This window comes from Nicotiana tabacum, chromosome 10, assembly GCF_000715075.1.
Source record: "Nicotiana tabacum cultivar K326 chromosome 10, ASM71507v2, whole genome shotgun sequence".
NCBI classification, from domain to species: Eukaryota; Viridiplantae; Streptophyta; class Magnoliopsida; order Solanales; family Solanaceae; genus Nicotiana; species Nicotiana tabacum.
In genome coordinates, this window is record NC_134089.1 from 129,027,552 (window position 1) to 129,052,549 (window position 24,998).

Here is a 24,998-nt window from a genome sequence, read left to right on the forward strand (position 1 = left end):
GTATGGTTTTATGTCCTTTTTTGCATGCATCTAACAAATTAAAGACTGACTTTCTAGATTTTTGGTTTTACAATTTGGATTTATTGTGAAGAACGAATGGTACTGAAAATTTGATTGATTCATAAGTGTACGAGTAGTCTTGAATATGATCTAGATTGGAACTTGGCAGAAGACTCTTCAATTTAAAAAATACTGTTAGATCTCAGATGGTATTAAAATTTTGATATGGATTTGAAACCGTTTGGTATTGATGAATGATTCTTCAAAAAAATTCTACTTGGTTTAGCCAATAAACCGCCGATAAATCGCCGATAATCACTCGAGAATTGTTAATCCACTACCAATCCGTCCGTTGTCTTATTAGATGACCAGTGGATTAGTATATTTATAATCCGATAACTGATACGTTGAATTGCTAAGCGTAATTATCCGTCCGATAAGCACCCCTAATTAGACCCCTTTGACTCATTAATCAAACCATGCTTAGCTGCATATTTTATATTAAGATAAATCATTTTTCCACTAACACGCCGTAAAATTAACGATAAAAATGCAAACACTCCCATTAGCTGGACCCCACATCATAATGCGGGAAAGAAACTGAACTCATCTCGCTTTCGACTTTGTCTTTACATTGGACACACGCGCTCTCAGATACCTTTTTACTTCCCATCCAACGGCAACTGTGGCGAGTGTGTAACACTCTCAACAAGGCGATTCGTTTATACCTGAAATCCTCGACCAGATCTTAGTACAAAAGTAACGAACAAAATGAGAAGAAAAAACCGGTCGGTCCTTTTATATATGAAGAGAGAGAGAGTTGAGAGTTGAGAGTTGTAGAGAGAGAAAGGAAGAAAACTCTGAAAGCACAAAGGCACAAGCCCATTTGTGAATCAAAGCGTTGGATTTCAAAGCATCTGACAATACTAACCCTTAAAGTCATCCCATATATTTATACCACAAGAATTTTATACCAAGAAATTCCCTTTTTTTTTCTTTCTCTTTTTCATTTTCTTTTTGTCTAATCTCTTTTACATCAGTCACACGGAGAATGACAGAGTCAAATATATACTATATTCATTTCATATTTGCATGTGAGTGTAACAATTTTCAAGAAAAGAAAAGATTTTTGATGGGTGGGTTTTTGTGTGTTCATCATTCTTCTTTAATTTCATTTGTTTCTTTCTATCTACTTTGTATTAGTACTACTAGTACTAGTACAACTGCTGTTGGCAATAATAATAATATCAATTCAAGAGAGGCGAGTTATTTATTATCGATATTCCTCAAATCTCACCACACATCTCAATCACAGTCTTTTTTACTTTTTGGGGGCAAGAGAGAGAGAGAATAGATAATGCGTTCAGTTGTGAGTAATAAACTTTGTGGGTGTGTTTAATTTTCTGTCTTTTCGTCAATACCAAAAGCAACACCCCCAATTCCTCTTTTCTCTTTCTATCTATCTGCTCTAACCCTAATTTAGAGAGAGAAGTTAAAAAGATGAGATTTTGATGTGCCCCAAATGGTGGCTGCTGCTATTTTTTAGTTTCATTTTGATCATTGGAGGTGTAATTTATTTGGAAAGAAGTTAGAAATTTGATCTTTGTTGTTGGAATGGAGCCTGATAGTAGTGCTGCTGCTGCTGCTACTGCTGCTGGTGGAGGCAGTGGAAGTTCTGATGTTGAGAAAAAGAAGCTTCCAGAAGGGGGGGAGCCTAAGGTTAAGCGCAAAATGAAAACAGCTTCTCAGTTAGAGATTCTTGAGAACACTTATACTGGTGTGTTATCTTTCTCTTTTCAATCTTTACTTTTTATTAATCTTCCCTATTTTGGGTTTTAATTGTTTATTGGTTTGGTATTAATGCTGTTTTCTTGTTGCATTTGGAGTTTTAGGCTGTTTATTTGATGGACTTGACTTTAATTTTAATTTTTTTTTTGTGTAGTTGAAACTTATCCTTCAGAAGCATTGAGAGCAGAGTTATCAGTAAAATTAGGGCTCTCTGATAGGCAACTGCAGATGTGGTTCTGTCATAGGAGGCTCAAGGACAGGAAAGCTACTACGCCGGTGAAGCGGCAGAAGAAGGAAGCTTCACCTGTAGCAATGGTTGATGAAATGGCAGTGAGTGGTGAAACTGGGAAGAAACATGCTTCTGGTTCTGGTTCAAGAGTAAGTCCGCTTGGTCTCATGGACTTGCAGCTGCAACAACAGCACCATCAACAGCGAGTTGCTCATCGACCCGGAACTGCAGTTCCTAGGTTTAGAACTGAAATGCCAGCTTTGAAGAGATATTATGAGCCACCTCAGGCCATATCCGAGCTTCGGGCAATCGCATTTGTGGAGGCACAGTTGGGGCAGCCGTTAAGGGAAGATGGGCCTATCCTAGGAATGGAGTTTGACCCCTTACCACCCGGTGCATTTGGTGCACCAATCGGTAAATTACTTCCCATACTTGGTCATTGCCTTTCTCTTATAAGAACTGCAGCCTTGCAATGTATGTGAAGTTTGATGACTATTGAGTAGGCCTATCAAAAGTGTTTAGTGATATCTATGATCTTATTCTTCAACTGTGATAGTTTGTAATACTCATGTGTTAATTTACTTCCATCTGCTTTGCTATGTTTCTGGCATTGGACCTATACTCCTCAAATTCGTACTATGTTGCCTATCAAGGTGCTTTTTGATGTTTCTGATCCTGTTCTGCCGACTGAAGATAGTCAGGCGGTGCTCAAGTCTTCCTATTTACTTGCACCTTCTTTGATATGTTGATGGCATAAGGCTTCTACTCGGCAATACTAACCATAAACAAAATTTTGCAGAAAATTAACAAGTGTGTGCTATTCCTAGCCGTGCAATGTTTTGATGTAATTACTTTGAATTTTTAGGAAGTGATACAAGTGGTGGCAGCCTACTTTTTTTGACTGAGTCACTTTTAGGAAGCTTGGAAAGTGAGAAGTGAGCGAGTACAAATTTATCTGAGTAGAGGTGTCATCTTTAAATTTCAATGACGATATCTCTAAGTTGAGAGCCTGAGACTCTAATATGGTCACTCTAATATGGATGTACGCTAATAAGTTGAGAGCCTGAGACTCCAGATGCTGAGATTTCTCTACAGTTTTACATTCCTCTTTGCTGATACAAGTAATTAGACTTTGTTCTCTATTTTATTTTAACCTTAATGTAACTCAAATGGTTTGTTAACAATGAGCAAACATTTATACTTCTGAACATGCATATTAACTTATCAGGTTTTCTTCGACTAAAGTAGTGCTATTAAAAGGGGAGCGTAACTTGGGATCTCAAATTTAGAAGGAACCTTCATGACTAGGAGATAGCAGGGTTTCAAAGTCTGCTTGAAATGCTCTATAAACAGATCTTACTGGTATGGAGCTAGGATTCTTGGAGATGGGTATTAGGGAGCAGTAGATGATTCTCAGTAAAGAGTTTCTACTTTAAGTTGATAGCTTGAGAGGAATCGAGTTTCTCTCTTCTATCAGTTTGGATCCCTGGACCACAAAGAAAATTGTCTATGATGGGAGACTTTAAGATGGTTCTGATACTACGGACCAAGCTGGGTACCGTGAAGGTTGCACTTTTTAGCTGGGCCTTTATAGGATGGGGAAGAGAAGATGCTGGGGTTGGGATATTGCTCCGCTAGCACTTATGTGGACAGAAATAGTGGTCAATGAAGTGGGAGGAGACCTGTCTCAGGTTCAAAACCTAACGGAGGCAAGAATGATTTCTTCCCATCTTCCTGAGCCTTGAGCTTTGGTGTGCAAAATTTTCCGGTACCTATGATAGTGTGAGGTAGCAGGTATCTGGTGGAATAGTCGAGGTGCGCGAGTTGGTCGAGACACTATCGTCATAAAAAAAATAAGAGCTTCTTTTTAGCTTGATTTTGCACATTTGATTATCCTGGTTTAATTATCTTTTTGGTGCACCCATGAGGTTCCGATTTGCTCATAAGATTAGGTGTCTTTGGTAGAGAATCGTATAATTTTCTTAGACTCTATCAGGAGTTCTCAAATTATTAATAAAATTATTTTTTACTTGATCAAAGAAAATATTTTCTAAAGGTGCCCAACGTACAACAAGCATGATTAGTAGGAGGTTTTTGCATCTTGGCATGTGACTATTAGATCTGTTAATCTTATTGCAAGTGTAGTCATGTTAAGTAACGTCGCGTTTCCAAAGAAAATTTCCCAGTTTCATTTATGTTAAGCCACTAAGAGGCATGATGTGAAGGCCAAATGTTGTATTCCTTGCCATGTAGGACTATGCTTATTCACATAACAACTAACTAACTAACACTCCCCTCAAACCGGTGCATACAAGTCATATGTGCCGAGCTTGTTACATATATAACTAATACGAGGACCGGTGAGGGACTTGGTGAAAATATCTGCAAGCTGATCATTCGACTTCACAAACTTTGTAGCAATATATTTTGAGAGTATCTTTTCTCTGACGAAGTGACAGTCAATCTCAATGTGTTTAGTTCTCTCATGGAACACCAGATTTGATGCAATATGAAGGGCAGCTTGATTATCGCACACAAGTTGCATCTAGCTGATTTCACCAAATTTCAACTCTTTGAGCAATTATTTGATCTAAACTAGCTCACTTGTTGCCATAGCCATTGCTCGATATTTTGCTTCTGCACTAGACCGAGCAATTACATTTTGTTTCTTGCTCTTCCAAGACACCAGATTGCTCCAAGTAAAACACAATATCTAGACGTAGAACGTCTATCAGAAGGTGATCCCGCCCAATCAGCATATGAGTATCCAACGATCTGCTCATGGCCTCGATCCTCAAACAATAACCCTTTACTTGGAGTGGATTTTATATAACGAAGAATGCGGACAACTGCATCCCAATGACTATCATAGGGAGAATCCATAAACTGACTTACAACACTTACATGAAAGGAAATGTCAGGTCTGGTCACTGTGTGATAATTTAGTTTACCAACCAGCTGCCTATATCTTGCAGGATTGCTAGCCCCCCCCCCGTCCTGGTAGAAGTTTAGAATTCGGATTCATTGGAGTGTCAATAGGTCTACACCCTGTCATTTGTTTCTCCTCAAGAATGTTTAAGGCATACTTTCGTCGTGAGATCACAATACCTGAGCAATCTCAATACCTAGAAAATACTTTAATCTGTCTGAAAGTGTTGAAAGAGATGTTGCTTCAATTTAGTAATATCATCTTGATCATTGCCGGTAATAATAATATCATCAACATAGACCACTAGATAAATACAGAGACTTAAAGCAGAATGCCGATAAAACACGGAGTGATCAGCTTCACTCCGAGTCATGCCAAACTCCTGGATAACTGTGTTGAACTTACCAAACTAGGCTCGAGGAGACTGCTTTAGACTAGGGGTGGCAAACGGGCAGATCAGGTCGGATATGTACTGGTCGAAAACGGGTAATTCAAAAATAGATGAATTACCCGACCCGACCCGTATTTTAGATGGATAAAAATGGGTTATCCGACGGATAATATGGATATCCATGTCTTATTAATTATAATCACTTGTGGGAGAATTTCTAGTCTTCCAAACTTGAGGAACCCCCAATTTGAGGCTTTACAAATGTAAAAGTTAAATAGTTATTCATTTGTTATCCATTTGGTTAACCATTTTATCTATATTCGACCCGTTTTTAAAAAGTTCATTATCCAACTCATTTTTAATGGATATTATGGGTGGATAACTATTTTCTTTTAATCATTTTGCCACCTCTACTTTAGACCATAAAGTGACTGGCGCAAGCAACATATAAGGCCACGAGACTCCCTTGAGCAACAAAACCAGGTGGTTGCTCCATATAAACTACATCCTCGGTCACCGTGAAGAAAAACATTCTTAATGTCCAAATGATAGAGAAGTTAATGGCGACCAACAATCATGGATAAAAAAAGGCGGACTGATGCTCTTTTAGCCACGGGAGAGAAAGTATCATTGTAATCGAGCCCAAATATCTAAGTATATCCTTTGGCAACAAGACGGGCCTTAAGTTGATCAACCTGGCCATCCGGACCAACTTTAACTGCATAAACCCAACGACAACCAACAATAGACTTACCTGAAGGAAGAGGAACAAGCTCCCAAGTACCACTCATATGTAAAGCAGACATCTCGTCAATCATAGCCTGTCACCAGCCTAGATGAGATAATGCTTCACCTGAAGACTTAGGGATGGAAACAGATGACAAAGAAGATATAAAAGCATAATTGGGTGATGACAACCGATGATAACTTAAACCGACATAATGGGGATTAGGATTAAAAGTGGTCTGTATACCTTTCCAAAGTGTAATCGGTGTACTAGGAAGAGACAAGTCCGTAGTAGGAGCAGGGTCAGGTGCAGGACATGAATTAGCTGGGCCTGAAGTTGGGCGCGGACGATGATGATAAGTCAAGAGTGGTGTTCCTGTGGCTGGTGATCTAGGAGGAGCGACACTAGACTCTTCAACGGTTGGTATGGGTAAGACTTCTGTGGCTGAAGGTGGAGGAGGAGCTATAGTAGACTCCTCAAAGGTCGGTATAAGTAAGACCTCAGATATCTCAAGGTGATCAGAAGAGGTAACGAAAAGTTTAGACTCAAAAAATGTGACGTCAGCTGACATAAGGTACGTACGAAGATTAGGTGAGTTACAACGATATCCCTTCTGAACACGAGAATAACCAAGGAAGACACTTGAGAGCACGAGGAGCTAACTTATCTTTTCCAGGGGCTAAGTTATGAATGAAACATGTGCTCTCAAAAACACGAGGGGGAAGAGAGTATAAAGGGTGACTAGGGAAACAATACTAAGTACGGAACTTGATTCTCGATGGGAGGTGAAGGCGTCTGATTAATCAAATAATAAGGTGTGAGAGCTGCATCGCCCCAAAAACGCAACGGAACATGAGATTCAATGAGAAGTGTGCGAGCAGTCTCATTGAGGTGCCTCTTCTTTCTCTCTGCAACCCTATTTTGCTGAGGGGTATAAGGACATGATGTCTGATGAATAATTCCTTGAGAAGTCATAAACTGCCGAAACTGAGAGGATAAATATTCTAAGGTATTATCACTGCAAAAAGTGCGAATAGAAGCACCAAATTGATTTTTGATTTCAACACAAAAATTCTGGATTATAGAAAACAACTCAGAACGATCTTTCATTAAGAAAAGCCAAGTACATCTTGAATAATCATCAATGAAACTAACAAAATAACAGAATCCCAAGGTGAACTGACTCTACTAGGACCCCATATATCATAATGAACTAAAGAGAAAACAGATTCTGCATGACTCTCAACACTACGCGGAAAGGAGGCTCGGGTATGTTTCCCAAGCTGACACGACTCAAATCTAATGTAAACAAACTAGGCACCATCTTCTGAAGCTTGGATCAGCTCAGATGTCCTAAACGACTGTGAATTAGGTCCGGAGGATCTGTAACTAGACATGCTGTGGAGGGACTGAGTGAGTTAAGGTAGTAAAGGCCTTCTGATTCACGCCTTGTGCCAATCGTCTGTCCCGTATTGCGGTCCTGCATAATAAAAGAATCATCAATAAAATATATACCACAATGGAAGGCACGAGTCAAACGATTAACAAATGCAAGACTAAAAGGGCAGCCAAGGACATTTCTAGAGTGATAGAAATCGGGGATTGGCTTGTCCAACTCCTTTTACTTTAGTTTGAAACCCATTGGCTAAAGTAACAGTGAGAAGAGATTGTGAATACACAATATTCGACAAAAATGATTTATTACCAGAGATATGATCAAAAGCGCTTGAGTCCATGACCCATGGTCCAAGAGTACTAGATTGGGAGACAAGCAAAAGAATTACCAGCAATAGAAGTATCAGTCTGAGCAATTGAGGCTACTTGTGGAGATGTCTGCTTACTTGCTTGATATTGAAGAAACTCATTATATTCTCCTTCAGATAAAGAAAATCCCTAGTTACCCGTAGTTTCGGTCTGAGCAACATAAGCATTTTTGGGTGGTCGACCATGTAAAGAATAGCACACTTCACGAGTGTGTCCAAGTTTATGACAATAAGAATACTTGAGTTTAGATCTTCCAAAACGACCTCATCATCGTCTGTTCTCCATAGTTTGAGATGCTCGATTTTCCACTATCTGGATGCAAAAACAGAGGAGTCAAGTGTCTGTGATGAGATCATTGGGTGACTTGGTGCTGCAGCAAGGTGAAGTATTCGAGAGGATAATTCATCAACTGTGGGGACAGTCAGACTAGCCAAAATCTGGTCACATACTGAATCAAGGTCATTAGGGAGTCCAGCGAGTGTAAGAACTAGAAACATCTTCTGTCGTTGCTCTTGTTGCTTTTCAATACTAGCAGAAACTGGCATCAACTTCTCAAGTTCTTCCATGACTGCCTTTACTTGTCCCAAGTAAGTAGACATATCCAATTCCTGTTTCTTTAAGCTTGTCATTCGCGATATTACATCATAGAAACGAGATATGTCATTAGTGTATAAAGTATGAGCCTTTCCCAAACTAAATAACATGTCTGGAATGGACGGAACAAGGGAATCAATTTGGAATCAATAGATCACCACAGGTTACTACATAACTGAGCATCGACCTTCTCCCAAAGTGCTTTGGCCTTTTCATCACCGTCGCTAGCCCTTTTTGTTAAATGATCTTGAACACCTTGACCTTTACATCACAACTCGACAGACGAAGCCCAAGCTAAGTAGTTTGAACTTCCCATTAAAAGTTCTGAGGTAATCATAATATCGGAACTTCCAGAACCCGTGTTTTTAGACCCAAATACATCGACTCCCAAAGACATTGTTGGATTGAAAAGAGGTCTAGCAAATTAGCACCAAATAAAACAAAGAATCAACTGTAGTTGCTGGAAAATTGCCGGAAAAAATACTGTAGTTGCCGGAAAACTATTGTGGTTGCCGGAAAATTTTCAAAGTGCTCGGATCAAAAAAGAAAATTATGGGTAGGTTCGGAATTATAGGGCGATCCAACTGTTCTAAAGAAGGGTTTTGAAAAAATGGTCGGAAAGGGCTCCATGCGCCTGCGCGTGGAGTAGATCTTGTCGGAAAAAACTCTCTCCGGTCGGCGTGGCGGCGCGTGAGGCGTCGACTGCCGGAGGTATTTGCTGGGGTTTGGTCTCCGGGGGTTGGGGGACCTTGTGGCGGTGGTTTTTGCACAGCACCGATGGAAATTGGTTTTGGCGAAAAAACAACCCTAAAAAGTCGCCGGAATTGAAGCACAACAACTGTTTCGGCTTGGTTCCCTTTCCCAGATGTTTTCTCACTGCTGCTCTGATACATGTGAGAACATGACACGGGAAAATTATATTATTAATGTACCCTAACTATAATATAAGTACCCTTATTTATAACAACCACGTAGGACTATGCTTATTTACATAACAACTAACTAACTAACAGTCATGTTAAGTAACGTCGCGTTTCTAAAGCAAATTTCCTAGTTTCATTTATGTTAATCCACTAAGAGGCATGATGTGAAGGCCAAATGTTGTATTCCTTACAGTATAGAGCAGCAGCGTGTCGCTCCCAAGTGTTCCTGAATAATTATGAAACTGCATAAATAGTTTTGAGCGAAACAATGAGAATAAATTTTTATAAAAATTTATAAAGATTTTATATTACAAATCACTTACTTGCTGAGATATGGAAACAAAAAAGAACCAGGCAATGCTACTTGTCCCCTTTCCATGCCACCTTCTTATGGTCGAGTAATTCTTTTAGAATCTTCAAAAGAAGAAATTAGAGCTTTATTATCATTAACAGTAAGTCCAAAGCTAGGATTGGGTCTTGTTGGCGGGCTCTAGACAAGCCATTACGAAGCTCCCTCAGCCCAGCCCAAGCGACTCCAAAAAAACAAATGTGAACCATCCGCTAGGAAAATGGTACATTAGACAAATGGGGGACATTTAATTGCTTTTCTGGCCTCAACCTTGCTGCTGGAACTATGCCCGGTTGATTACTTAAAGCATGATGAAAGTTAATTTTCATTCTATTTGGAAAAAACATGTATAGTTAATTTCAAAGACTTTCCAGTTCTTGGTCCTCAGTAACATATCCATTTACCTTTCATCTAAAATACAGCGAGCTTTTTTAACTTTTGGTGGTGAGAAGTGCTAATGGCAAACTAGTCTTGAGAAAAGACACCTTTGTGCACATGAATCAGCAATTAGGAGTCATAATTACAAGGATAATAAAGTAATCCTGGGATCAAATGGGGGATTATTTTATCCCAGTTTTGGTTGAATTGTTGATTCTGGAATTAATGATCCTGGGATTTTTTATACTATAATTGTGGCATTATTTTTATACGACACTCTAATGGGACAACAATCCTATACTAATCATGGCATAGAACAACAAAAAGACACATTTGCCCTTCTCCACAGCAATTTTCCCATAGTATTTTCAAAAAGCTAAGGTTAAATTGGAGTTAAAACTTTATCCAAGTTTATCTAGTTTAACTAAACACATTGTTTTATATTATACCATTATATCCTATTTTTAGTCCAATAAACCCAATATCTACAAATAAATATATATCCACTAAATTATCCTATCATTGTTTAATTCCTTGTTCACAAACCAAACGGCCCCTTACTGTCTTTTATGTTGGATTTATTTGAGGATTAGCAGGAATATACTTCTTTGCTTTTTCTTCTTTTGAAAAATGTGCTGTTGATCTACCTGTAAAACTGCCTGATTTTCCATATTACTTTTCCAAGACCAAAAAAAGAAGAAGAAGAGATGCCGACTGCTTTCCATGGCCTAGCCCTAAGGGAATTAATTGCAGCCTCAATTGGATGAACACTGATAAACTTAAAGGATATGTGATTTCCTTTGAGGGTAGAAGTTGTATAGGCATAGTAGTATATCAAATTTTTGTCGATATATCTGTCTCACCAGTCTCTCATGTGTATTGCATTTCTGTAAGTTGATATGCTCCTGCTAGTTCAGAAAGTGTAAAGAATGAGTTCTGGTCAATTTTCCTGGTTTTCATTTCTGTTGGTTATTTTGCTCAGTTGTATATTCTTACATATGTAGCCCCTAATGTTATGAAGGCATGTTCAGAGTTGATGAATGCTTTCCGTTTTGCATGAAACAGTGGCAGCTATGCAGCACAAGCCGGTTGGGAGACCTTTTGAAGCCCAAATCTATGAGAGACCAGATGTTAATTCAATCAAGGTCAGCAATCTTTCATAAAACAAGTAATAAGTCTGATTAGAGACGCGATGAGATGTAACATTTGTATGAAGAATGAAGCATACAAAGTATTGTTTGGTGCTTGTATCAGTTAAAAAGCATGGAAGATGATTAGAATAACATTAGTAGAAATCTTCGCCGAGGTTCCTATTAGCTTTAGATAATTGGTGGTGTTTATAGAGAACTATATCTTCCTTTAGGTTCTACTTTTATATACCACTTGCACTACATTAATAAATTTTTACTATCTAAACAATTGTTTTCTTAGTAGAGGCTGATACCTTTTATCTACTATTGATTGAAAAATAAATTAGAGTGTAGGTTGGTCTTAGGTGAAAGATCTCAACTGTACCCCAGGTTGTTGTTGTTGTTGTTGAACTTCTAGACTTGCTTGATTTGTTGAATAGCAATATTGCCAAGTTGCACAAATACAGACACGAGACTTGTGTCAGACATTAGCCATCTCTCTGATTGTGAACACACAGTTATGTATGTTTCCTTAAACTCTTTTTTGCATTTCTTTTCTTGTCTTAATCCTTTCGTTGCTTTTGTATCTTTAAGGGTTGGAAACAGTCACAAACTGATGAAGGAAAGAAGAGCATAGCATAGTTAAGGGCTTGTCAAGGCACATAAAATGCTTGCTTTATATTTTTTCTAAAATAACTAAACTTTGGAGCTAGATAAATGAAAAAGGAAAAGATGTTTTTATATGTTTGTGACAACAACAAAAACAACAACAATCCAGTAAAATTCCACTAGTGGGGTCTGGGGAGGGTAGAGTGTACGCAGACCTTACCCCTACCCCGGAGGAGTAAAGAGGCTCTTTCCAAAAGACCCTCGTCGTTTTTATATGTTTGTGAGGTATAGCATTTTCTGATTTAGATCAGAAGGATCTTAATGACATGTAGATGTAGGATTAACTCCTATAGTACTGAGGATAATTAACAATTCAGAAATTTCATGCCAGGGTACTACAAGGACTTTGCACGAATACCAGTTTCTTCCAGAACAACCATCAATTAGAAGCGATGCCTATGAACAATCTGTACCATCTCATTATCACAGTTCAATTGAAGTTCAGAGCACCAGAACCATGTTGTCAACTGGGAGGTCATTTATGCATGGGAGTGAACAAGTGGCCTCTGGATACAGTATTCCTGGTCAGATCCCGACTTTAAATCTTCTGCCTCAAGGGAAGCAGGGTCACAAATCTCCAGCTTCTGCAGAGGCTGATGCTGTTCCCCAAAGATCTCTTGTGAACATAGAAGTGGAGGCTCATTATGGTGGTCAGCCAATGATGGCATTGGAGAGTCCGTTTATGCCGAGAGTCATCCATGATGAGGAACGGTTGGAGAGAAAGCGAAAGGTTTCAACAGATACCTACTCTTCTTCTTCTTCTTCTTCTTCTTCTTATTTAAGCTAATATTCTTTTAAAATTTGTATAGGAGCGTGTATAAAAACATATTTTACCTTATCAATCTTTTAGTCTGGACTAATACATGGATTTTCTAGAGTTGTTAGAAAGCAAAGAGTTGCAGCTTTTCTGTTTGGTCTTTGTATGAGTTTCATTTCTTTTGTACCAGCTTTGTACCCTTCATATAAAATTTTACCTTATAAAAAAACATATTGTACCTTACATATGAAATTTTGTTATCATCTTTTAAAATTTTTCCCTAGAAAGGTAGACAGAATTCCTTGCATAGGGCTTTGCTGTAACAAGGATGAATTCCTTGCATAGGGTTTTGCTTGCATAGAGCCTGTTTTTAGGTTTTGGCCTCATAGTTCACATATATCTTGCAGAGCGAAGAGGCGAGAATTGCAAGGGAAGTGGAGGCCCATGAAAAAAGAATACGGAAAGAGCTTGAGAAGCAAGACATGTTGCGGAGAAAGGTCTCTCTCTCTCTCTCTCTCTCTCTCCTATTCATCACAAAATGTTATACAGTCGAGAGTAGCGATGGATGTGTTATTTACTTGAAATCTTATTTATTCTTTTGATAAATAAAAAAAAATTCATGATTGCTACACCAATATTGTGCTAACTCTACAAACTATCTAGGTTCAGTATATAAGCATCCCATAAGACTGGCCAACAATCTATACCAGTTGGTATGTTATGTTTAAACCAGAAATACAAATGAAACAAAAGAGAATCAATGACCTTGACCACGGAGTTTCAATTCTTTAGAAAATATCTCCTACTTCTCTCTCTCTCTTCATAATAACCCAAGATGTACATGTCTTGCATAGCTTCTTTTCCCTAGCTCCCAGATTACTTAAACTCCAACCTTCCATTTGAGTCCACCACAGTTCTAGTAGACAATGAATGTTAAAGTTTCAGATCAAGGCCTAAACCTCTGCGACAGAATCATAATGTAGTAGAAGGTGGTCTAAATACTCGAAATCTTATTTATTGTTTATCCTCAGAGAGAAGAGCAATTGAGGAAAGATATGGAGAGACAAGACAGGGAAAGGCGGAAAGAGGAAGAAAGACTGCTCCGCGAAAAGCAGCGGGAAGAAGAGAGATTCCAGCGTGAGCAAAGGCGTGAAATAGAACGAAGAGAGAAGTTTTTGCAGAAAGAGACTATAAAAGTAAGTAATTTTGAAATTTCTTTATCAGAGATATGCCATTTTCTATGGCTTTAGGCAGGAGACGGAGTTCATTTTCCTCCCTTACCTCCTGTAGGCAGAGAAAATGAGGCTTAAAGAAGAAATGCGCCGAGAGAAAGAGGTTGCAAGGCTTAAAGCAGCTAATGTAAGGGCTACTGCCCGAAGAATTGCGAAAGAATCAACGGAATTAGTTGATGATGAGCGCCTGGAATTGATGGAGCTAGCAGCCTCAAAGAAGGGTTTGCCCTCAATTTTGTCACTAGACAGTGAAAATCTACAAAACCTTGAAGCATTTAGAGGTAGTTCCCAGATCATATACTAACATGCAGTAAAAGTTTGTTCTTGTATATTGATCAGAAATTTACTTGCTAGACTTGAAAAATAAGCTTGGTACACAGCCTCTTGCAGCAATGCAAGGTAAGGCAACATACAACAGATCCAATGTGGTTCAGCGTTTCCCCGGACTGTGTGCGTAGCGGGAGCTTAGTGCACTGGGTTGCCCTTTATGTGCTGCTATTTCATGAAAAGAATGCTTTTGGCTTTACTACTGAATACTACTTTCACCATCCCATTACATGTGACACTATTTGATTAGGTGCATAGTTTGAGATGTTACTTTGACTTGTCTAATATATAAGGAGGTAAAGAATATTATGTGTAGTAGTTAGTTGGATATAGAAAACATCACATTCGAAGTTAAAGTAATTGAATTTCAATTCTTTAACTTGAAAAAAAGTATTCTTAAACTTGTGAAAGTTTTGTTAATATTAGCGTCCGGAATAGTGCATCCTGGCATGTCCAACATAGAAGAGTCAAGAAGTACTGTGCTTTTCTTCTCCTCATTTGGAAAAGTGAATCTTTAATTTCCATGTTACATATGATTTGTTTTGTTTTGTTTCTGATAGTGCTTTCATGCTTTTCCCTGCGGATTACAGCATGTTTGTGTCTAATGATGTCTTTCAATAGAAACAGATCTCTCTCTCTCTCTTCTTTAATTCTCTATTTCTTTTTTATTGTATGATTAGTGGGAGTGGATGGTCTTTGAGCATGAGTAGTATCATGCTCTTATCAGATACAGTTGATTGACATGCTAAATGACATATTATGTACTGAATGGCCCAGTGTTATCAAAGGCGCACTTAAGCCCTAAAGCGAGGCTCAAAACACGTTGAGCGTCGCTTAACGGGCGCTTCAGTATTGTCATCAAGGCGCTAAGGCATGCTTTTCCTTGCCAATAAGCATAATCCTGAAGAAGTGACACTAAACAATTGATATTTCACTTTATCGTAAATTCTCTTCAATTTTTTTGTCCATATATTTGGTATTCATGCTTATAGATATTAGTCTTAGACTACACATGCATATTTGTAATTTTACTCTATTTGAGCCTTTCTTCCTTAAAGCCCATGCTTTATTTACGCTTTGCGCTTAAAGCCCTAACAGACCTTAGAGCTTTTTTGCGCTTTTCGCCTTTGATAACACTGGAATGGCCTGTTTGCATTCAAATGAGCACTCTTTAGTCGAAACCTATGAGCCAAGGGAACAACACAGTTCCTTTTTCTTTTTCCATTATTTCATGTTTTGAAGGAATATTTGAGAAGTAGAAATGACCAATATGTTGCTCCTGACTTTTGATCCAAAATTAATTTATGCTTCAGATATGCTCATTGAATTTCCACCAAAGAGTGTCTGCTTGAGAAAGCCATTTGGAGTTGAGCCATGGATATGCTCTGAGGAGGACGTGGGTAATCTTTTAATGGTGAGACCATTTGCTAGCTTCTTCTTAAAACACACAGTTCATTTTATGTATTTAATTTTGAGGAGGTGGAGCTCTTGTTTGGTCGATTCTGGTGTTGTCTATTTGTATAAAAGGCATGATATTCTACGATTCAACTTTTATTTAAACATTTTGTAAGATCCTCCTTCAACAGTTTTACTTTCCACGAGCATGGAAGGTCCTTGCCTTGTTTTAATTTACTAGATTCTTGAGGTTGGGGTTTTCCCAAAAGGATACCCCTCTCTGGTAGTGGCAAACTCTGCAATCTCGGTCGACTCAAAACCATTCAGGAACAAGAAAATACCATTGCGTTTTGGATTAAATGTCGATGATAGAATACATCAATAGCCCCAAAGGGGGTGCAGTGGTTGAGAATCAAGGTTTGGATACCAGCAGTGTTGACCTGGTGAATTTTTCCCATTTGTCCGTACCATCATTGGCGGAGTTATCTGGTAGTTGGTACCTAGTGAATTTGTCGATGTGAAAGTTGGCTGCAACACTACTTTTACAAAAAAGGAAAAAAAGGTCATTGTGTGCTATGGTCTCTCCCGATTTTGGTTCAAGCTTTTCAGTTGTAATTTTACCAAGATCTCTAACTAATTCAAAAGTAAGTCCGTCCTAAAATGTCAACATTTTAAAGGCTGATAACATTTTGGAAGGCAGGGGGTACTAACATAGCTTACTATGAATGTATTGGCTCCCATAGGTAACCCTTGTGTTTCATGGCCATCACTGTTGCTACTCATTGCATCCTGCCTATCAACAGTAAAATCTTGTATTTGGACTGGAGTGAATGAAAACCATGTAACTCCTACAGGGTTATTTCTTGACAAGATTTCATGGTGAACCGAGCCCTCTAAGCATCTGGGTTGCTTGGAGTACGAATAGGGACACTTTCTAAGAATTCTTTTTTTATAATTATTTTTTATGGATTTCTTTTGCCCTTCCTCACCAGGTTTGGAGATTCTTAATTACTTTTTCTGATGTTCTTCGTCTCTGGCCATTCACTCTGGATGAGTTTGTACAAGCATTTCATGATTTTGTAAGTTCCTCATTTCTTTATTTGGATACAATTTTGAATTTTTCCAGGGTAATTGCATATATGAAACATTAGGACACACTACTTTCAGGATCCCAGGCTGCTCGCAGAGATACATATTGCTCTTCTCAAATTGATAATAAAAGATATTGAAGATGTTGCTAGAACACCTGCCAGTGCAGTAGGAGCAAACCCAAACAGTGGAGCGAATCCTGGAGGCGGGCATCCTGAGATTGTTGAAGGGGTAGATTTTTATATGTTATTGGTCTTTGTTGCTACTCCGGTTAGCAATGTGATGTGGTTTTTTTTCCACTCATTGTGAAATGTTCTAGTGATGTACTTTGTAACAGGCATATGCATGGGGTTTTGACATAAGAAGTTGGCAGAGCCACTTGAATGCCCTGACGTGGCCTGAAATACTGCGGCAATTTGCACTGTCTGCTGGTTTTGGGCCGAAGCTAAAAAAACAAAGTGTTGAACCAGCATATCCACGTGATGAAAATGAGGTATGATCTTCCTTTCCTTTTCCTTTTGTTCTCCTCCATAAGAAATTGGCTTGTCAAGTTAAGCTTAATTAAATCATAAATGCCAGTCGATTGCAATATTGGCTTGCAAAAAGCTTGCACTGGTAGCTAGGTTAAAAGGTTGTTAATGGGCTTGTTTCAGTGAACTTTTTGCATATTCAATGTGGAAGGACACGTGTTTGCTTAAGACCTGTTTGAGCATCTTTGCTTGGTCTTAAAGGGGGGAAGACGACCTTGAGCATTTTCCCATTTAACTGCTTGCTTTTGTTCGTATAATTCCTTGAAAATTTAATTCGTAATGTTATTCCCTTTAAGCAATCTAGCAAACTGATGTGTTGATTTTGAATGTATCTTTTGGGGTTACTTATCCCAAAAAAAAAATAAAAAGGCAGCTAAGTGCACTTAGCTCCTGCTATTCGCGGCGGTCCATAAAAGGGTGGACAACATTGGGTCTTATGTATGCAACCTTACCTTGCATTTCTGTGAGAGTCTATTTTCGCGGCTTGACACATCAACTTTTACCTACTGCGCCAAGGATCCCCAAACAAAAATATATGTTTTGGGTTAATTTAGTGTTTTGCAAGACATTTTTCCTATTTATCTTCTAGTACTGATCATGGAAGAAAAGCGTTTAATACACTAGTATACTAGGTACTCCTTTTCTCTTTAAGAACGGTGGTGTTTGTGCCAGTTTGTGCGCACCTTGACTATTCCACCAGGTACCTGCCACCTCCCGCCAATACATATACGGGGTAACTATGCCTATCAAGGCTTAGGCAGATGGGAGTATATTAGGTACTTCAGATGCCCAGTTTGTTTTGTCTCTAAAGATTAAGACTAGATTGAATCTAACTTATTAGCTCATATGTAATGTGGTACCCTTCCCTTTTTTTTTTGTTAATGTGGGTTCTTTTATCTCTGATTCATACCATTAAAGTATGGGAGAGGGTGGTTGAAGCGAGGGTGAGGATGACGGTGTCTGTATCTGACAACCAGTTCGGGTTCATGCCGGGTCGTTCTACCATAGAAGCTATACACCTGGTTAGGAGGTTGGTGGAACTGTACAAAGAGAGAAAGAAGGATCTGCACATGGTGTTTATTGACCTAGAGAAAGCGTATGACAAGGTTCCTAGAGAGTTCTCTGGAGATGCTTGGAGGCAAAAAGTGTGTCGGTTCCCTATATTATGGAGATAAGGGACATGTATGATGGGGCTAAGACTCGGGTTAGGACAGTAGGATGCGACTTTGAGCATTTTCCGGTTGAAATGGGGTTACACCAAGGCTCTGCGCTCAGTCCGTTCTTATTCGCCCCGGTGATAGATGCGTTAACAAACCATATTCAAGGGGAGGTGCCATGGTGCATGCTATTCGCCGATGACATAGTTCTGATTGATGAGTCCCGAGCCGGTGTTAACGATAGACTGGAAGTTTGGAGACAGGCTCTTGAGACTAAGGGTTTCAAGCTGAGCAGAACGAAGGCGGAATACCTGGAGTGTAAGTTCAGTACTGAGCTGGGTAAGTGGGCGTGGATGTGAGGCTTGAATCACAGGTTATCCCAAGTAGAGGCAGCTTCAAGTACCTTGGCTCGATTATCCACGGAGGAGGGGAGATCGACGAGGATGTCACACACCGTATTGGGGTAGGATAGATGAAGTGGAGGTTAGCATCCGGAGTCTTGTGTGACAAGAGAGTGCCAACGATACTCAGAGGTAAGTTCTATAAAGCGGTGGCTAGACCGGCCATGATGTATGGGGCTGAGTGTTGGCCTGTTAAGAACTCACATATCCAAAAGATGAAAGTAGCTGAAATGAGGATGTTGAGGTGGATGTGCGGACACACTAGGATGGATAAGATTAGGAATGATGAGAGTCGGGATAAGGTGCACGTGGCTCCCATTGATGACAAGATGCAGGAAGCGAGACTCAGATGGTTCGGGCATGTACAGAGGAGAAGACCAGATGCTCCAGTAAGGAGGTGTGAGCGACTGGTTATGGAGTGCCCGAGAAGAGGTAGAGGGCGGCCTAAAAAGTATTGGGGAGAGGTGATCAGGCAGGATATGGCGAGACTTCAGATTTCCGAGGACATGACACTTGATAGGAAGTTGTGGAGGTCGAGTATTACGGTTGTAGGCTAGGAGGTAGTTGAGTCTTGCCTTACTTTGTACCTTTGTGAACCTAGTCTGGTAGGGTTTTTGTCTAAGATAGCTAGTGGCAATGTCGTGTCTTACTATTTTCTCTTTTCGGTGCAGTACCTATTTACTAGCCATCGTTTTTGCTTTGCATTTTTTTTTCTGCATTTTATGTTCCTATTTTACCTATGATCTCTGTAGTGAAACTAATATTGTCTCCTTTTGTCTTTTTATTCTCTTGAGCCAAGGGTCTTTCGGAAACAGCCTCTCTACTCCTTCGGGGTAGGGGTAAGGTCTGCGTACACACTACCCTTCCCAGACCCCGCTAGTGGAATTTTACTGGGTTGTTGTTGTTGGGTTCTTTTATCATGTCACCTCCAATTTGGTTGCAACTACAGGGTAATGATGGAGCAGATATCATTTCCAATTTACGGAGTGGAGTTGCAGCTGAGAAAGCAGTTGCCAAATTGCAAGAGAGGGGTTTTTCTAATCCGCGGAGATCTAGGCATCGATTGACACCTGGAACAGTCAAATTTGCAGCATTTCATATTCTTTCCCTTGAGGGAAGTAAGGGCCTTAATATCCTCGACGTTGCTGAAAAGATTCAGGTATTTTTGGTGATCCTTATTATCTGGAAGCTGTTGAAAGATTTAGATAATTTGTTGATCATGTGATGCTGTTTCCTGCTGCTCTTTTAGCTGACTATATTTTTCTTTTTTTTGGTTGAAGAAATCTGGTCTTCGGGATCTGACAACCAGCAAGACACCTGAAGCGTCTATTTCTGCTGCATTATCGAGAGATACAAAGCTTTTCGAGAGAACAGCTCCTTCAACATATTGTTTACGTGATCCGTACAGGAAAGATCCTGCTGATGCTGATGCCATTCTTTCTGCTGCTAGGGAAAAAATCCGAGTGTTCAAAAATGAGTGTTTGAATGGAGAAGAAGCAGAGGATGTTGAGAAAGAGGTTGAAAGGGATGATGAATCTGAAAGTGATGCTGCTGATGATCCTGAGGTTGATGATTTAGTCTCGGAGTTAAAATTCGCGGAGACTCCTCAATCCCATAAAACCGACAGAACTGACGGAATGAATTCTACTGAAGATGTATCAGAAATTTTACGTTTTGACTTGACACAAACACCAGGAGATGTTTGTCTGCAGAATTCCACCGGAATAATGCATTCAGAAAGTTTTGGAGAGTTAAAACCCATAGGAACTTCTGGTAGTCAATCAGCCGCAATTGGTGCTGATTCAAGTAGTCTCAATCAAGAAGATGTAGTGATTGATGAAAGCAACGCTGGTCAGAAATGGGTTCAAGGGCTTATAGAAGGGGAGTATTCTGATTTAACCGTTGAAGAGCGCCTAGATGCCCTTGTCGCGTTGATTGGTGTTGCAAATGAGGGGAATTCTATTCGCCTTGTATTAGAGGTTTGTTGATAATGGTGTGTTGGATGTTTTCCTTGTCAATTTTCCTATCAGTGAACCTAGTGTGAAATCTTTTCAGGAGCGACTAGAAGCTGCATCTGCATTGAAGAAGCAGATTTGGGCTGAGGCGCAGCTCGATAAACGTCGTTTCAAAGAGGAGTTTTTACTGAAGGTTCAATATCCATCTGTTAGCAACAACGCTGAACGGTTCTGCTCGGTTACTTCCAGGGAGGCCAGGCAAAGTCCTCTTCTTGCTGTTGATGGCCACAATGATGTAGCAGCCATACGTTCACTTCAGCAGGAAGCCATGCATAAATTGCCAGATGAATCCAATAATTCTAGAAATGTTGCTGTAGAAAAGGCTTGCCCAATGCAAGAGATTTATGGAGGCCAGGATAATTCGCAATTCCAGCATTTTGCATATGTTGCTGAAAAGTCGCGTTCCCAGCTGAAAGCTTATATCAGCCATAGGGCGGAAGAGACATTTGTTTATCGGTCTCTGCCCCTTGGTCAAGATCGCAGACGTAACCGGTACTGGCAGTTTGTCACGTCGCCCTCTCGAAATGATCCAGGCTCTGGGAGGATTTTTGTTGAGCTACGTGATGGTAGATGGAGACTAATTGATTCTGAAAAGGTAGTAAAATATTCTTCATTTCAACCTTCTGTATCAGCAGCTTTTGTGGGCTGGTTACTGTTATTTATTTTGGGGAGGGGGGGTTAATTTTATCTCAATACTTCATCTAGATTTATGTGGAGTTGTGGATTATCATTAGACATACTGCTTTTTCCCCTTTTTATATGGTAAAATAAAAATCCCAAAAGCCTCTGTCCAGGAGCCAACAGTGGCCTTTTCACACATCGCTCTCCTGATGGTTTGGACCACCATCCTTATGTTTTGGTGGAGGGTCCTTACCACTAGGCCATTCCTCCCTTGTCTTTCACAGTTGGATTTTTTGGATTATGTTTCCCTTTTCTAAATTTGTTCGACGTTATATTTCTTAAGCTAATGAAGTAACATATTGGTCTCCACATTCATTTGTTTGTGCTCCCAAAATACTATAGGCTCATGATCAACAAGGCTCCTAAATATCATTTGTGAAAATCTATTTCTTCTACGTGTAGGACTTCAATGCTTTAATGGCTTCTTTGGATGTACGTGGAATTAGAGAATCTCATTTGCATTCAATGCTTCAAAATATTGAAGCAACTTTCAAGGAAACTTCTAGGAGGTATATGTACACTGAAGCTAAAGTTGGAAATCCCGTCAAAGCGGATACTTCTGAAACAGTACCTAGCAATGATTGTTGTTCAAAAACTGGTAGCCCTAAAAGCACAATCTGTATCTCAAACTGCGAAACATCAGAACCTTCAACTTCCTTTCGTATTGGGATTGGGAGGAACAAAATGGAGAACTCTGATGCCTTGAGTAGATATGCAGATCTAGAGAAGTGGATGTGGGAAGAATGTGTTAATACCCAGTTTTTATGTGCAAGGAAGTATGGAAAGATGAGATGTGAAAAGTTGATCAGTATTTGTAATAATTGCTATGACACTTACTTCTTGGAAGAAAACCACTGTCGTTGTTGTCATACGACATTCAGTCCAGCAAAGAGTTCATGTTTTATGGAGCATGTAGCTCAATGCAAAGACAAATTGGAGGCCCTATTTCGCCCTCTTATCTCGGACGCAGCACCTCCTCTTCAAATTAGATTGCTAAGAGCGCAGTTAGCTTCAATGGAGGTAACATACTCTTTTCTACTATCATATCTGGTCGCGCTCTCCCTTATTGACTTCTGAACGTGCATATTACTTGTGACTTCATCTGTATGAGCTTTTGAATTAACGGAAGGTGATATTTGCTTTATAGGCCTGCATTCCTCCTGAAGCTCTTGAGCCTGTTTGGTCAGAGGTATATCGAAGATCCTGGGGTTTAAAGTTGCATATTGCTTCAGCAGCTGGTGACCTACTTCAGGTCCTCTGTTTGTCGATAATTTCTGTTTATGACACATAGGACTACCTGCTTGCTGATCATTCTTATCAACTTGAATTGTAACTTACCAAAATTTACAGAGATCTCTTCATAAAAAAAGAGAGAACATTTACAGACATAATAATTACTGAGACTCACTGCTTAAGCATCAACAATGAAAAACACACCTATGTGACCTTATTGTTTTCTTTTCCTTTCTACCATTGGGTTCTTCTAGCACATTTACCGTAAAAGTTTTCTAAATCTTAATGCAATGTTGTTAACCACCTTTTCCTGTTTGTATCTCTTAGATTCTGACGTTGTTGGAAGGTGCTATCAAAAGGGAGTATTTAATGTCAGATTATGAAACTACAACTGAGTTGTTGGGGGCTGTTAGCACCTCCAATCTGGAGAGGATGCCGGTGTTACCTTGGATTCCTCACACAACACCTGCTGTTGCACTAAGGCTTATGGAACTTGATTCCTCCCTCTGTTATACACAGCAACAGAAAGCTGATTCTCTAAAAGATAAAGAATCTGCAAATTTCACTGTAAGCATCTCTTTCTGATGTTCTGACCTAAAAGATAGCTGCTTATCAGATTTCAGGGTTGTTTGCACTTTAATGAATGTGTAATTTTATTATAAGGATTTCATTTCTCTTGCACGCCTCCATCATTTCTCACACATAAATTTCAACCTAACTCCAGAATACAATTGATGAACACATTCCCCTTATTGAATTACATGGTAATGTTTTAAATTACACCAAATGTATCCTAATTATAGTCGATGCTTTGCTGGTTTTGGCTTCCAAATTCTTATAAATTTTTTAGCTATGTTGAGGACTTTAGCATCTGATTCCGCTTTTTAAAGGACCCACTTTGTTTTTGGCACTAAATAATAGCTTGCATGCTTCAAATCAATGAGCTGATACTTCCTTTTCTGCTTTAGAGCATTGCATTAAGTTTTTCAAGCTTCTGCTGGTTGACTTCATTTACACGTTGAATCTTTCCCAATATGCCAGACATTTAAAACAAATTATGCTGATATGAAGAGAGTTGCGGGGATTATATCTGCTGAAGCTCCTCTTGAATATGAAAATCTAGAACCAGATTTCTCAGTTACGGTAGGAGGCAGACATTCTAATTCAGGACAGGGTCGTAATCATGTAAGAGGAGGAGCTCATGGTCGTGTCCATGGAGGCAGATCTCAGAGGAAACTCAGTGCATCCAAATCTGAATCTGCTCAGAGAACACCAACAAAGTACAATGACAGATTTGACCACCTCTCACCCTGGAAAAGTCGAGACCGTGGCAAAGGACGACGTAAAAGAGGCCGCCGCTCTGTTCGTAATAGGCAAAAGCCAGTCAAGAATGTCAAAAATGTTGCTATAGAAAAAGTGCCTATCCCCAGTCAGCAAAAATGGAAAGAAGATGAAGAAACAGCAGCAGCTCAATTTGAGGCACCCGGTAATGACAGTGATCCTGGAACATCAGGATCTGAAGATGATAATGGTCAAGCAACTGCTAATGATTATGAAGATTTAATGGCTGATGACTATGGTGTTTTAAGGAATAAAACTGATCATGTATCGAACAGTGTTAATTACAGTGTTGGTGAACATTATATTGAACCTGTCTATGGAGATGATGTTGATGATTATGAGGATGACCGTGATGAAGAGGATGAGGAAGATGGATTGGCCGATGAAAATGTCCAAAGATACTTTGATGCCGGGTCCGAGGAAGAAGGGAATAGATTTATGGATGGAGAACTTGTTGAAAACCTAAATAAAGATTCAGAATCATCATCCGAGTATAGTGATTGAGAATAGTTCATGAACACTGCAGTAGTCACTAGCTAAGTTAAACCCACAGGGCATTATGGTTTCATTTCTCCTAATGAGTGCGAAAGAGAGGAAGGTCAAAGGATAAATTCAATGCAGGTCTTCGATCAGCGCTCTTGTTGGGAGCTACAGGAATACGCTCGACAAGAATCCACAATTGTTGTTGTGAAAGCATCATTAGTTCTATTCTAACTGTTAATAGTCAGCATGTAACTTGAAAATAGTACAGTAGTTCCTCTTACACTAACATATGTATCACATCGTGTGTAATCTAATGTGGCAATGCCGTGCATATGTTGTCTCATTTCCAGTTCATTTTCGTTGAAGCTACTGATCTGACCAAATAATATACGTCGCTGGGAAAACTAGGGGATCGATTTTTTGAATTAGCACGTTCCAAGTGTGGCCTGGCTTCAACCAAAGATATCTTGTGTGACAATCAAGTCG

The 24,998-nt window shown here is 39.5% G+C and overlaps 1 protein-coding gene across 1 annotated transcript; it reads left to right on the top strand.

The window, feature by feature from the left end:
• The first annotated feature begins 782 nt into the window (after positions 1-782).
• Positions 783-24,855, top strand: LOC107777592 (homeobox-DDT domain protein RLT2). The gene is made up of 18 exons (XM_016597644.2): positions 783-1,777; positions 1,943-2,431; positions 11,138-11,217; positions 12,203-12,601; positions 13,036-13,125; positions 13,660-13,824; positions 13,919-14,141; positions 15,501-15,601; positions 16,575-16,661; positions 16,750-16,902; positions 17,009-17,164; positions 19,709-19,918; positions 20,040-20,738; positions 20,815-21,369; positions 21,858-22,475; positions 22,603-22,707; positions 23,016-23,255; positions 23,730-24,855. The coding sequence occupies exons 1-18, from the start codon at positions 1,615-1,617 to the stop codon at positions 24,531-24,533; spliced, it is 5,337 nt and encodes a 1,778-aa protein (XP_016453130.2). The 5' UTR covers positions 783-1,614; the 3' UTR covers positions 24,534-24,855.
• Positions 24,856-24,998: the final 143 nt, after the last annotated feature.

Excerpts from the sequence above, each read along its gene's own strand:
- LOC107777592 (XM_016597644.2), top strand. The coding sequence starts at position 1,615 with ATGGAGCCTGATAGTAGTGCTGCTGCTGCTGCTACTGCTGCTGGTGGA. Across the intron at positions 14,142-15,500 it reads AAACCTTGAAGCATTTAGAG|ATATGCTCATTGAATTTCCA; the intron begins GTAGTTCCCAGA and ends TTTATGCTTCAG. Across the intron at positions 22,476-22,602 it reads CGCAGTTAGCTTCAATGGAG|GCCTGCATTCCTCCTGAAGC; the intron begins GTAACATACTCT and ends TTTGCTTTATAG.